At 37.5% G+C, this 13,314-nt stretch overlaps 2 protein-coding genes across 5 annotated transcripts in view; both read left to right on the top strand.

Moving 5' to 3' along the window:
* LOC106721221 (nucleolar protein 4) overlaps window positions 1–13,314 on the top strand; it is a 126,449-nt gene that overhangs the window by 14,062 nt on the left and 99,073 nt on the right. The gene's annotated exons all lie outside the window — the stretch shown is intronic.
* LOC106721220 lies at window positions 10,272–11,809 on the top strand. Its single transcript, XM_014516118.2, has 2 exons — window positions 10,272–10,722; window positions 10,798–11,809. The coding sequence occupies exons 1-2, from the start codon at window positions 10,381–10,383 to the stop codon at window positions 11,479–11,481; spliced, it is 1,026 nt and encodes a 341-aa protein (XP_014371604.2). The 5' UTR covers window positions 10,272–10,380; the 3' UTR covers window positions 11,482–11,809.

Genomic DNA, 13,314 nt, shown 5'->3' with positions numbered 1-13,314 from the left:
ATAGTAATAAACACATTATTTTAATACGACCGAAGATTGCTTAATTTCTTCAATTGCTCTTCAAATGTTAACAATTTAAACAAGCGTTGTTTGTAATTAGAGATTTTTATATGACCACCTGTTACATCATTCGACCTACTAAATTGTATGTCCTCCTGGTACTTTAAAACAAAAAGTATAAAAAGAAAAACTAAAATCGTCATTCATTTAGCATCCGTCGTGGTTGCGGGGTCAGGGGTGGGTCTCCCCGCCCCCTCCCCGCCCCCGCGCCCTTCCTTTCCCGAAAGCCTCCGCTAATTGGGGTGTGAATTCGCCCGCAGGCCTCTTTGCAACCCGTCACGTTTCCCGAGGGTTCGGAACGGCGACCCGTGTTTGTGAAATATTTCCCCAATTCAAGTTTTCCTCTCTGTGATAAAAAAAATATTTTATTTTGCACAAGTTATAAATATATTTTCTATGTTCATAGTTGCTTGCAGCACTTGATAATGCGGTTTATCGCTGTGATAACCGCAATTACGTGCTGTTTGTAACCGCAAATGGCAAAATCCGCAAAGTCCGTTCATTAAAACAACCGAAGAGGTATAGGGGCTGTTAAATCTTCTCTCTTTATATTCTCTTTACAATGAAATATACAAGGAAGAGATTTGAATCACCTTCCTTGTGCGCACTGCAAAGTATTAACAAGTTGCCAGCGTCAGTTTTTTCGGTCAAGTATGAAGTGGGGACTTTCAAGAATAGACTAGGCATTTACTAACGCGCGTACCATCTTTCCACCATTATTACTTAGCATCGGGTGGGATCATCGTCAAGCATTAGATTATTCAATATAAAAAAACACCGATGGAAGTATGGATGGACTGCATGAAAATGTAAAATGATTAGTCGTAGAAGGAAGTTAATACATAGATAATGACGGCTGCTAGATGAAGAGTAGTTGTACATAATGGCTAACCCTTCGTAAGAAAAATGGTATAATGTCTTTTTTAATTATAATTCTGTATTAAATCTATAAAATCTTTAGTAGATACACGGGGCACTTTTAAATATCTGATGTCAGCGAGGATTTTATTCTTCAAAAACTCTTCAACGTCAAATCAATGTCAAATTTTTGCGTCATAAAGCTCGTAGCCAGCACTCGGCTATAAAAGTCCCCTCAATTTCGAGAGGCGTTTAATTTCATTCTGCGACGCGAGTCCCCGCTCATTACGATATCTTATTTCTATACGGAGGGACGCGGGAGAGGAAAGAGGGATACGAGGGCGGGGGAGGTCGGTACTCAAACCGTGCTAAGTACTCCTCACCTGATTATCGTCCGCGCTAACTGAACCAGAGGCTCTCAGATGAACTGTGAAAAATGCCTGCAATTTTTTTTTTTCTATGAAGTAGATTGGGTTGTGTACTAGGGTAACATGAGTTAGGATTGTTTTCTGTAATGAGCATTTGAATTTCTGATTTAATTGTTACAGTAATTGCACGGAAACATTGACGATTTTAGTATGAAGTATGGATGTATACTTCAAGAGTGCAGTGACTAGACATCTTACTAGAGCGCGTACCTTTCGACATCACGGTCCAGCGATATTTGACCTAGCCAATGAAAAGAGTTAAATCGGTCGGATTGCTCGTTTAATTTATTAAAAAATTCTACTCATTATGAGAGGTCACACTTGAAGTAGAAAAAATACACGGCGGCGCTCGCTGGCGGCTGTTATCATTTCATTCGATGCGAAATTACGATTAACATAAAATAATAAATGCGGACCGGAGAGCGGCGGCGGCAGACATCTAACGCGCCGCCAGTCTTTCTTATGCCGACCGATAAGTAGGGTTGTCACAGTTATTTATTTTATATTATATTAATGTTATTTTTATATTAAATTTTATTGAGGTAAAATCTTACATGGATTAATATACAATTTATGATGTTACAAATAATTTCCATTCGGAATTTAGACCTTTCAAATCCATATAAGAAAAATGCTATTAAATGATGATTTACTCCTCATTTTCTTACAACGAAAAATATTCCAATAAATATGCATATGATAAAGTAATGTGACAACCCTAACGAAGCCCAGAGGTCCGGATCGGTGGCGGCTTGTGCAGGCCGTGTGGGGAGCGCGGGGGGTCGACGTCAAGCTATCAGTTGTCCGGGCGAGAAGCGCGGGAACAAGGGTCGCGCTGTAGATATGTCTAGGGTTGCCGCTTTCCAAAATCTGTCACAAGAATCATCCTAGTGTTCATTTATTACAAACAATATGCTCTAAGACTCTAAGGGAATGTACCTATACGTAACCATTCAACGAAGACGTCGCTGTTAGACGAATTAAAGACGAAAAACGAAGGAATTATAAGTGACTTTTAAACCCTTAACGGACCCTGGTTTTTAACGGACTACGATAAAACAGGTCAAACATTTTGTGACTTATTTCACACCTCTAATCTGAAGATATCGATCGAAAGCGAAGCCTGAGTGCATATCAAATGTGACAGCCCTTGATATGCCCCAAGAGGCGATGTCGTACGTCTTATTATCCAAGTCTCAGTTCCGAATGCGAGGGAGATTTAGAGATTCTATGTTCCTTTTTTAGTTATACTTCTAGTACAATACTTCGTTATTTCGGTCAGAAAATATTTACAACCAATAACAGCTAAAGTAGTAGTACGAAAGGGATCTTGAGACACTATTTTCGACAGTGAGGGCGCCAGTGACCTGTCATAATTTTATTTGGACTATGCCCACCGGGTCAAATAACTTTGCCGGTCGGTTCGTAGTTTTCTATTAAGCATTCTATATTCTTAAGGTGGGTCTATGTCAAAGGAGCCAAGCACGAGCTAAGCGAAGCCGAGCTGCTCTGCTCGCGTTGTCAAGAGTGGTCTCTCATCTCGAAATAGTCTTCCAGCAGTGTGAGCGCGATGCAAAATCCCTTTGTGATCGTCAAAAAACCGACAGTAGGCGGAACAGTCGAGTACAAACCAAACGCTTGAAACGCACTCGTTCTTATTCTGGTTCAGTTTGTGCTCCGCTCGTGCTCGGCGTAGAACCACCTTTATATTAACTTTAGAAACCTTCTTTGTCATATCGATTATACAGAACATTCAAATGCAATACGAGTTCATCGAGCTGGGATAAAACGCGCTGAAAAAAATGAGATAGTATTTCACTACTTTGGGGAATTTCAATTCATCCGGCGAGAGGGGCGTAAGGGAAAGGGGGCTTACACTACTTCCATTGAAAGTCGCGTCACCACCGCCTACTGCGGATGATTGAGCGCTGTAACAAACTGGCCATTACAATCGCAAACGTGATATTTACGATTAGTGATGTACCGAGACTATCCATATCAAATCAATATATCGATACATTGATAAACAACCAAAGTTTTATTGCTAATTTGCAAATTAAACAGCAAAAACTAATATTATTTGTAAGGAATTGATCATGAAATTCATAGAAAGTTTTTACTTAGTCAAATGACGACTTGTAATGTTTTTCAACTTGATTTTTATGTACTAAAAGAAACCTACAGAAAAAAAAATATTGTTTTTTTTTTGCAACATCGATAGCTTTTGTATCAGTTAGCAACACAACCGTGTATTGTTTCCAAGCTTTCAAGAGATTTTTAATAATCGGCCCACCGTTGAATGCATTGGCATATTTTTAGTTCTATCGAAGAGAAGTTTCCAGTCAGTATTCTAATATCTACCTTAGATTAGATTTTTTCCTGCGAATTTACATATTCTCATCGTTCATATTTTCTTTAATAAAAACAGAGTTATTTTTGTTGCATATTTTACGTTTAAAACAACATATAAAGCAAACTTTGGGTATATTCAAGTTTGTATGTTTCAAAAATATTCGCATTTGGCGCGCCCGTCTCATTTCCCGCCAATTGTAAAGTCCGCGCGCGCTGTTCCCGCCTAATCCACTTTTAATTTTGATTAATGCCTCACGCCGCCGCAGCGCCGCCAGCGCCACGCCACAAATACGAAATTAGGTCTTTTTTTGGATCGTTTTTGCTTTTGTGCGGCCAGGATGAATGGATTTGTACACTTTTACATTTAGCCGGAGACAGGGTAATGTACGTCGACCGCCGCTTTTATGGTTATACTGTTACGAAGGCTTGTAACAACGTAAATTCTGCATTCATTCTTTTTACTTATAAATACAGCATTTTTAACAAATTTGTACATTCTTTCTTCTGACTTTATATTATAAATACGAAAATTGGATGGATTAGCACATAGGCTACTCAGATTTTTAATTCTACGCGGACGAAGTCACTTGCAACAGCTAGTATAACTATAAAACGTATATTATGTTTTATATGTGGGTGACAGCTGGTGATAGGGCGTCGTTACTGGAGCAATAAACGATGTAGCCCGCCTTTACGATCCCCAACCTCCCCGCACTGCCGCACTTACGAATAGCAAATTAAATAAGGAAAAAATTGCTATTTTTTGTATTTTCGTAATACCTAAATAAGATAATAGTGAAATAAAATTAAAGCCAAAGTTATGGTGTGATAATAAATTATAATTATTGTTAAATGATTGAATAAAATAATAAGAGTATGAAATGACATGTAATGTGTGAAATCTTCAAATAATGAAAAATAAGTCTTTTTTTTTTAAATAACTACTAACGAATTAAACAATTGATACGTGTGTTTTGTTATAGTAACAATGTGACATAATTTATGTACAAAAAGACTTATAGAACACCTACAAAATATATATAAAAAGGTTATTATAGCGTTGGGTTGCAATTTTATCAAATAATGGAAAGGTTTCTACGCTTTCTGTTATCACTGCTTACTGTGATTGATTTATTGCTTCTTGCTATAAAATATTTCCTTCTAATTTTCCTATTTTCTTTTTCAGGTAAAGATACTGCTTTCTTTGATCGCCATTTGTGAGTAAAAAATTTTGATTTATTTGACAAAATGATTGTTTAATTACGTAATTTAAATCGTTATGTAATTCTTCGGAATTAAGTCCCCTTAGTAACTATGAATGTAGAAGTTAGTTACGATGACGAGTACATTATATGCATTTTTATATTAAAAGTAGTCTATTTTTTTTTAAATATTGTCGTAGACCAAGAGACTGCGGAATTCAGTAGTACCGGATTAAAGTGCGGGACAACTGGCATATTACGTATAAAATATTGCCTCCCTCCTTGTTAAAATTTATATCGGTCGTATATTTTAAATGAGATTAGAAAAGGGTCAACGTTTGCGGACTTAGTTATGATTTTCGGCCACTTAAATTATTATGAATATGTATTATTTTTCGTTTAATTAGGGCTCTTTGCTTAACTAATCATTGGTTTCTGAGACCTGTATAAACCATATCGTAGAAAAGAACAATTCGTCACTCATTTTCTAAATTTATACTGAATTGACTTGGTATCGCTTTACCAACTATATTAATTTAGTTCCGTTTTTCTTAACTCAAAGTTAACAAACACTAACTTAACTTTAAGCAAAAGTTAACTTACCAATACCGCATGTATCTGACTAGCCAGGTACTAAGGTTACATAAAGCGAGAGCAGGACCGGGAGCCGCGGACGCGGCGCGGCTTCCGGCGCCGCTTCCTCGTGGAAATGGGGCCCGTTCCGGCGCTCGCTCGCGGCTAATGGCGCGTGCCTCTAATGTTATGCGCGCCTGGTAGCTCCGCTTCGGGCGGCTACGGCTTTTTTTGTCACATTTCTAGGATATATAGAAATTTCAGCGAAATTAGGTATGTAAAAAGTCTAGTTTTATATGTGGGAGATAAGATTAAAAACTAGATCCTTATGTATTAAAATGTATAGTCAAAATATGACAATATAGACGGGTCTACGAGCTAGTAACTACTACGGGATATTTGCTGGTTTCATTGCTAAATGAAAAGGCAACCCTTAGGGCCTTTCTCTTTGCCTATCGGAGTTATCCAAGATTTATATTATTTCTATATAAACTTATAAATATTCTGTGATTCTCTTTAGTTCTACTTTAATATCACTGTATTTAACATTGGTAAATAGGGTTGTCAGGTCGCCAAACCTAATTAGCCGGACATTTGGGTAGAAAGGCCGGACACGACCGTCAGTCGACTCTCGTCGCCAGCGCTTGGCCACTCTCGTTTCCGAAATCTAAAAAGCCTAACAAAAGCCGGACAACCCGGACACCGTTTATTTTGGCCGGACACGCAATCAAAAAGCCTACCTATATCCGGACGCCTGGCAACGCTAATTGGTAAGATACCTGCGTTATAATACTCTTTATTTTTAAAACAGTCGCAGTGCGTTTTACCCGGAGATTTATCAAATAAAAAGTAAGATTTCATACCTCTATACGTAGTATGTAATACGTAGGCAGTGAGCGGCTCAGCGCTGCCGGCAGCCGGCACACGCCGTGTATACGCTGCGGTCGTAGGTAGATAAAGTAAATAGGGTTGCCACTAATTCATAATATTATTCTTTTAAAATTATTTTACTTTATTTACCGTGTAGTTATATTTTCTGTATGTCAAATTGATATTGATACTTTAGGGCTAGCATGTACGAAATTGAAAAAAAGAGTCGAAATAATCTAACTTAAGTGGGACTAAACTTGCGTTTATTGGAAGATTTTTTTTTGTATTTTCGTTAAATACGAGTAAATATGGCATAGTTGAAGATCCAATGACATTTGTATATTTGTTGATTTCTAACGAAAGTTGAAAAGGTTCTAAAATATTAAACAGTTTTTTTTTCAATCTGAATAATAATAATAAATACGGTCAAACAAGTGTGACAGCCCTAGCCGTAGTACAAGCGCCCCGGGCCGCGCCGTGTGCCGGCGAAGTGCTGACGGGCTACAACGCGACTGATACATCTTGATATTAGTGCTTTGATTTTAATATTTATTATTTTTGAATATCCTTGAATTTAGAGTTTTATTATGGAATTGATGCGAAGGTACAGGATTATAACAATAAGTTCTTTATAATTTAATTTAAAGTAGATACTGTGTAGATTTACTGTACATAATTAAATCCTATTATGAAAATTTTATTTTTTACTAAAATATAATTTATTTGTATTCCGCATGAACACTTATTCATTTTACTACAAATCGATAGAATATAACAATAATAATTTCTGCATTAAAGTATCAAACTATAGTAAGCGTAGTATAAACGATCAAACACATCGCGCGGCGGGGCGCGGCGCGTCAAAGGGCCGCCAACGGGGCCCAGCCCGAGGGCACAGGCCGCGCGCCTCCCACGCCGCCTCTCGCCTCGCCACTCCACACTGCCGCCGCGCCACTGTCGCGCATTTATATCTCGCCTCATTAGGCCAAACGTGCTACGAACACCCACATTTTGATGTGCAATAGAAATAATTCAAAATAATTCTCTACCACATGTTATAAAAGCTAAGCAAGCTCAGATAGAATGTGGTTACAAGGTAAGAAAACTGAAAGTAAAGATGGATTGATCAAAACAGGATATGTATAAGAAGGGAGTGAACTCGGATATAATGAGAGATGTACGGAAGAGGAGTACAGAATATACTGTCCAGAACTTCGTCAGGAAAACGGGCAGCAAAATGATGATGTTAAAATTATCAAAGAGTTCATGTTTACGTAAATCCTTTGTTCCGATGCTGCGGTTCTCCGTGCGCAAAAAGTTGGTTGTGCACACTTGGCCTTATACGTCTTTATGCGTCGTCTAATCATTGCGTGTACAGGTGATTGCTGCGTTCCTGGTGATATATAACCGAAGAATTATTTATTTAACTTCGTTTATGCTTTTAGGATTAACTTTACAATAAATAGCGTTTGATTTTAATGAGAGCTAAATCTCTCATATCATTAAATATTACTCCTAAATCGACATACTTCGTGTAAATATCAAGATCGTCGTTTCATCAATACAAACTCTAACCATATTTTTATGTATACATTTACAAACTAAATAAAGCTCTTGTCATGCGATTATCAACCCTAACATATCCCAGTAAGGTAGTGGTGACAGTAAATATAAAGTAGTACTGGTGATAGTGCGAGGCCGAGTGACAGATAAGTATCAAGTAGCACCGGTCGCGATCACTTTGAAGACGCGGCGCAATTTGCTCGCTTCTGCCCGCAGCCCGCCATTACCGGCACCACTACTCAACAACTTTATAATTTATGTTTGCCGTAAAGATAGTTTTTTTTTTATTTCGTAAAAAAATCTTTTCAGTTGAAAAGATGGATAAAACAGAAATTAAATTATTATCGAGAAATTTATTTTATGGTGTTAATAATTCGTAATTTAAAAAAAAAATAACTTAAAACTATTTGAGCTGTTTTAAGTAGCCTGCTAATTTGCCATTCTGTCAAAACTGAAGCTGTGTAGGCTTTAAAGTCTTATAAAGATTGTTTGTGTGTTATGGATGTTTTCAAATGAACTTTTTTGCCGTCGATTTGAGTGGATGGAAAACCTATAGAATTTTTTAAGCACAATATATTTTTGGACTGGTGTTCCAGTCAAGGCTAAGCTTCCGATTCTTCCTCAGACTATCACCCAGTCCGATCTTTTGTATTTTTAATAATTCCTTGTTTTTTTTTTAAATTCTTTTTCACGAACACACTTTGTTACACTAATTAGTCGGCGATGGATTTAAAAACAAAAGAATTCCCAGAGAAAAAAGTAATTGAAAAAAAGAACAATGAAAAATAAAATAGAAATCAATTAAATCTACTGTTTCCAATTCACGTCTGTAATACGATAATGGACATGTTTCTGTTTTTAGTAATAATTAAATTAATTTTGTGAAATAAAAAATTAAAAACAAAACACAAACGTCGCTCTTGTATTTTGACCAAAAAAAGCGATAAAATTTTCCTTTATTTTTTAACTAATTTTATAATACTCCGTGTAAGAAATACTAATTGAATGACACATGCCTATTAAATATAATCATATAATATTTTATTAACACTGCCCGTACATATTTTATAATTGTAACCTTAAAATTGAGCTCCCGAGGTGAACACTTAAACACGTTTCTTGTTAAAGATTTTATCCCCAGGCTAGGGAATATCCTGCGCTATACAGCGAGCGTCTACGGACCTAGGATTTGTGACCTTATATTATATGTAGAAATATACACCTTATTCTACTGTATACATATACTGGATATTTATTTTGTCTTAGGTACTTGACTTATCCTTTTAGATGATAAAATAAGGCAAGGCTTTTGCTTGCTGGTAAGGTTTTTATATTAAAAGTTAACCTAAAAAGTTGCTGAGTTTAAGAAAATATCCAAGTCCCTGTAACGTTCTAGTTTTGAGGTTATATTTTACAACGCGGATGCAGTCATATAATTTTCTTTTATGAAGCACTTCTGGTGGCCAAAGCTACGGATCGGGTGTAAAACTTGGCGGCCGTGGAGTGCGGTGACGTGCCAAGTCCCCCTCCCTCTTCTAACCCCGAGTTCCCTTTACTTCCTCGACTCCCAGTTCTCAGTGTCGTCGGTTGTAAATCGAACGGATCAAGAACATTAGGTCTCGTCCAACTTGATGCTTTTGAACACGGAATTATTTAAGGATATTGTATTTTTTAGATTTTAAATTCTATGTTTTTCCGGCTGACAATAGGGTAATGTTTAAGTTAGATTTTTGGTTGTCGTGACTGAAAATCATTCCAAAAAAATACATGTCTTTTAAAAGCAAGGTTTTTGTTCACCTAGAAATACGGGGACATCTTAGCGATAGCAGGTGAAGCGAGACGCGAACATGTCAACTGTCAACTGGTATTTTTACAATATTCATTGTTTGTGGGCAAAAGCATTTCTGTCTTACAGCCAAATATATACAAATATGTACTTATGCTTATTTTGAACATGTTAGCAATATTCCTTGATATTTTTGTGCGAAAAATTGGAACAAATTCAGTTATAAAATAGGAAGAATTGGGAACAAATTAATGCTAGGGTCATTTTATTACAGTACGAAGCAAACGTCGATAAAACGAACTGCGATCTCGCAGTACAATAGCGATCCCCCTCGACACGAAAATAGTCTGTGACAATGTCGAAGTTCGCACAGGTAGCGAGTGGAGCGGAGTGGACGCGGTCGCAAATCTTCCATTTCACTCGGGCCCGGAGAGAGCGCGGAGATCGGAGAGAGGACAGCACGGCCACAGCACGCGGCCGCGGCTGCGTGTTGCCGCTCCCGAAATAGCCGCGCCCCGCCCGCCCCGCGCTGCCCGCGCCCTACCCGCATCGACGTGCTTTTAGTATGCTGCGCGCATGCGACACGCCCGCACCCTTCTGCGCTCCTGGTACTAAACATCGTAAACACGCGAATTTCAAATCGAAACAAAACACGCGAAAAGTGTCAAATGCGTCGTTAAATGCTAAAATGGTCGCGATCCTAGCGAATCCTAAATGGAGCGAGGATCTCACCATTCAAATGATAATAGAGTACGAAAAACGAGAGTATCTCTGGAACCCGGTCGCGGAACATTATAAAAACAAAAAGATTCGCGAACAGGGTTACTTGGAAATAATTAACGCGCTCAACTTGGTCGACGTGACGGTGAAGGAGTTGAAAAATAAAATAAAGAATATCCGTTCGTCGTACAGCGTGGAGCTGAAGAAGATTCGCGCGGCTCGCAAGGCCGGCGCGCATGCGTACCGGCCCAGTGTCACGTGGTTCGAGCACGCCGACAGGTTCCTGCGAGCGATTGTAACTCCCATCTCTGTAAGTCTTTGTTTACACTCACCAGACCAAATAAAACTAGTTTAAACCGAATTTAATGTACTCTTTTCTCCGTAGATGGATAACACATTAGTGGAGATACCGGCGAGCGACGATAGCGACGTGGTTCAAGATTTGAGCGAGCGAAAGTCACCTGAGAAGAAAAGCCCGCGAAAACGACGCAGTTCAACAAGATCGTCGACACCTTACGTGTTGAACACACCTTCTCCCCGACCCAATACACCATTCTCCCTCAACCAATCATCACCATTCGGTATCCTACCCACATCTACAACTACCTTCCTAAATCCTCCAGTGGGTATAGCAACACCGCTCACTACCTCATTAGCTACAATCTACCCACTAACAAAACAGAAGAAGCGCAGTTCAGAAGATCGCTCGGAGTCAGACGGACCGCAAGATTTGAGTCAGCATTCCGATGTCAATGAAAATGAATTTGAAATGTTTGGTAAACTGATAGCGAGTCAATTAAGAAAGCTACCGCTTAGCTTGGCTTTGGATACTCAATTAAAGATTCAGACATTGGTAAATGCGGCTAGAATACAAGCTGTGTACCAACAGTACAGCTACGCGGGTCCGTCTCAGGAAGCACTTTCGGTACAAGCTTTGTCGAATGGAATACTTGCGAGCATGGCATCTCAGAGTACCTTCGCCTCTCGGGCTGTGATGGGCATACGCAATGATTCCCCAGATGAGATGAATATTAAAGCAGAATATTTGGGGTCGGAACCCGAGGACTAAAGACATTCATGCCAAATCAGAGCCTACCTCCAAAAGTTTAGACTCCATAAAGGCTGAGGCCTCACTAGAGGAAATAACACGTATATAGGTATCCCGAGTTGTAAGAATCCTTCAAGTAATAGCGCTGATGGAAAAGGGGTCTTAGTTTATTGATACATACATATATAATATGTTTTAGATGTCTGCCTTTTGCCACAACAAACCAAACAGTACAAATGACTTGAAAATAATATAGATACGTGGTGGACGCGAATTGATGTATTTACGACTTGAGTTGGCACGTCGCGTATAAGATTACTTTATTATTCCACGTGCCAACTGATATATCGAGTACTATATTAGTTGTAACTCGACGTGCCAACTGAAATGTCGGGTTCTAGATGTAAGTTTTTTTGAATAATTTCGTGGTAGACAGATCTCTTTATTTTTTGGCTGTGTTTGACTTTATAAAGACATGATTTTTTTATATTTAAATAGATGTATAGTAAATTGATGTTGTACTTAATATTTTATAGCTATTAAGGTATTAATTTAAATAATTTTCTTACTAAATTTAATATTGTAAAAGATCAATCATACTGCCAAAATTTTGCCCAAATTTTAATATTTATAATGACTAATATTGTGTAAAGACTTTCAAAGTATTTCAGATTATGTGTGTTTATAAAACATGCGTGTATTCATTAGTTTATGCTTTTAACTAACCTCATTGTAATTTCAGTTAAATCCGGTTATTACGAAAGCCAAAAATCTCGCTTTAGACAGTCGTAGTAACTGATAGTCATACAGTCGAACCTGAATAAGTGCGAGTCCGAGGTTCTGCGATAATTCTCTCGCTAATAGAGGTTTCTCTCTTTCTCTTTTATTCGAGTTTCTCGCACATGGAGGCTTTTTGGAACCGAAGAATGACTCTCGCTTTTAAAAGTTTATTTCTTATCTAGGTTCGACTGTATAACCATTTCCTTGTTTATAAGGCTGTTAAATGACATTTAGCTAGGTTCTGCCGTTAAGGTCGATATAAACGATATGTCGTTTTAACCGATATTTCTACTGTACTTCGTTTTAAAAGTACCTATGTATACAAAATAGAAATTGTCTGACGAATTTATTTTCAGTGTGATAGCATTTATTGATAGAAATGTCACCGGTCGATTGTGAAATTCGTGAATTTGTTAATCTATTAAATCTGTTATTGGGCACTTTGCTAACTGTCTAATCAAATAAATAATCAAGTTTCTATGCTAAAATTATTTTTCAACAATTTTTGTTATACGTCTAGTCAGATCATAAATTGACGAAGTTTACAATCGAGATGTAACAGTAATATGTAGTATTATGTGTCATATATGTGATTAGAGAATCGATTACCTCAACATAGTAACAATACATTTGATAGTGAATTTTGAAAATATATAACAATGTTGTTGTATGTGCCATAATATTAAAAATAATTGTGAGTTATTGATGGAAATAAATATTTTATGAATGTGCAATTTTTATGTTTTATTAACGGTCGCCTGCGTCTTCTACAGCATGAAAATATGCAAACGTGCATAAGCTACCTTCCTGTGAAAGTCCTGTTAAAATCTGTTCAACCGTTTCTGAAAAAACCCGGAATAAACGCGGCTTGCGGACAAACAAGCAAGAATTGATTCAAAAATTGTTTTTTCTTCATAAGTAAATCACGTAAACGAAATGTTTTTTTCGAAATTACACACAAATATTCCATATTTTTAACTGTATAGATTATCTAGAAATTCAGATTTATATAACGTCCATATTAAAGTGTAATTTTAAAAATAGGGAAACCGTCAGTTTTCTTTTAAAGTTATA

The sequence above is a fragment of the Papilio machaon genome, chromosome 26, assembly GCF_912999745.1.
Source record: "Papilio machaon chromosome 26, ilPapMach1.1, whole genome shotgun sequence".
NCBI lineage: Eukaryota > Metazoa > Arthropoda > Insecta > Lepidoptera > Papilionidae > Papilio > Papilio machaon.
The sequence above is the reverse complement of the archived record's forward strand: the minus strand, read 5'-3'. Positions and strand labels throughout refer to the sequence as shown.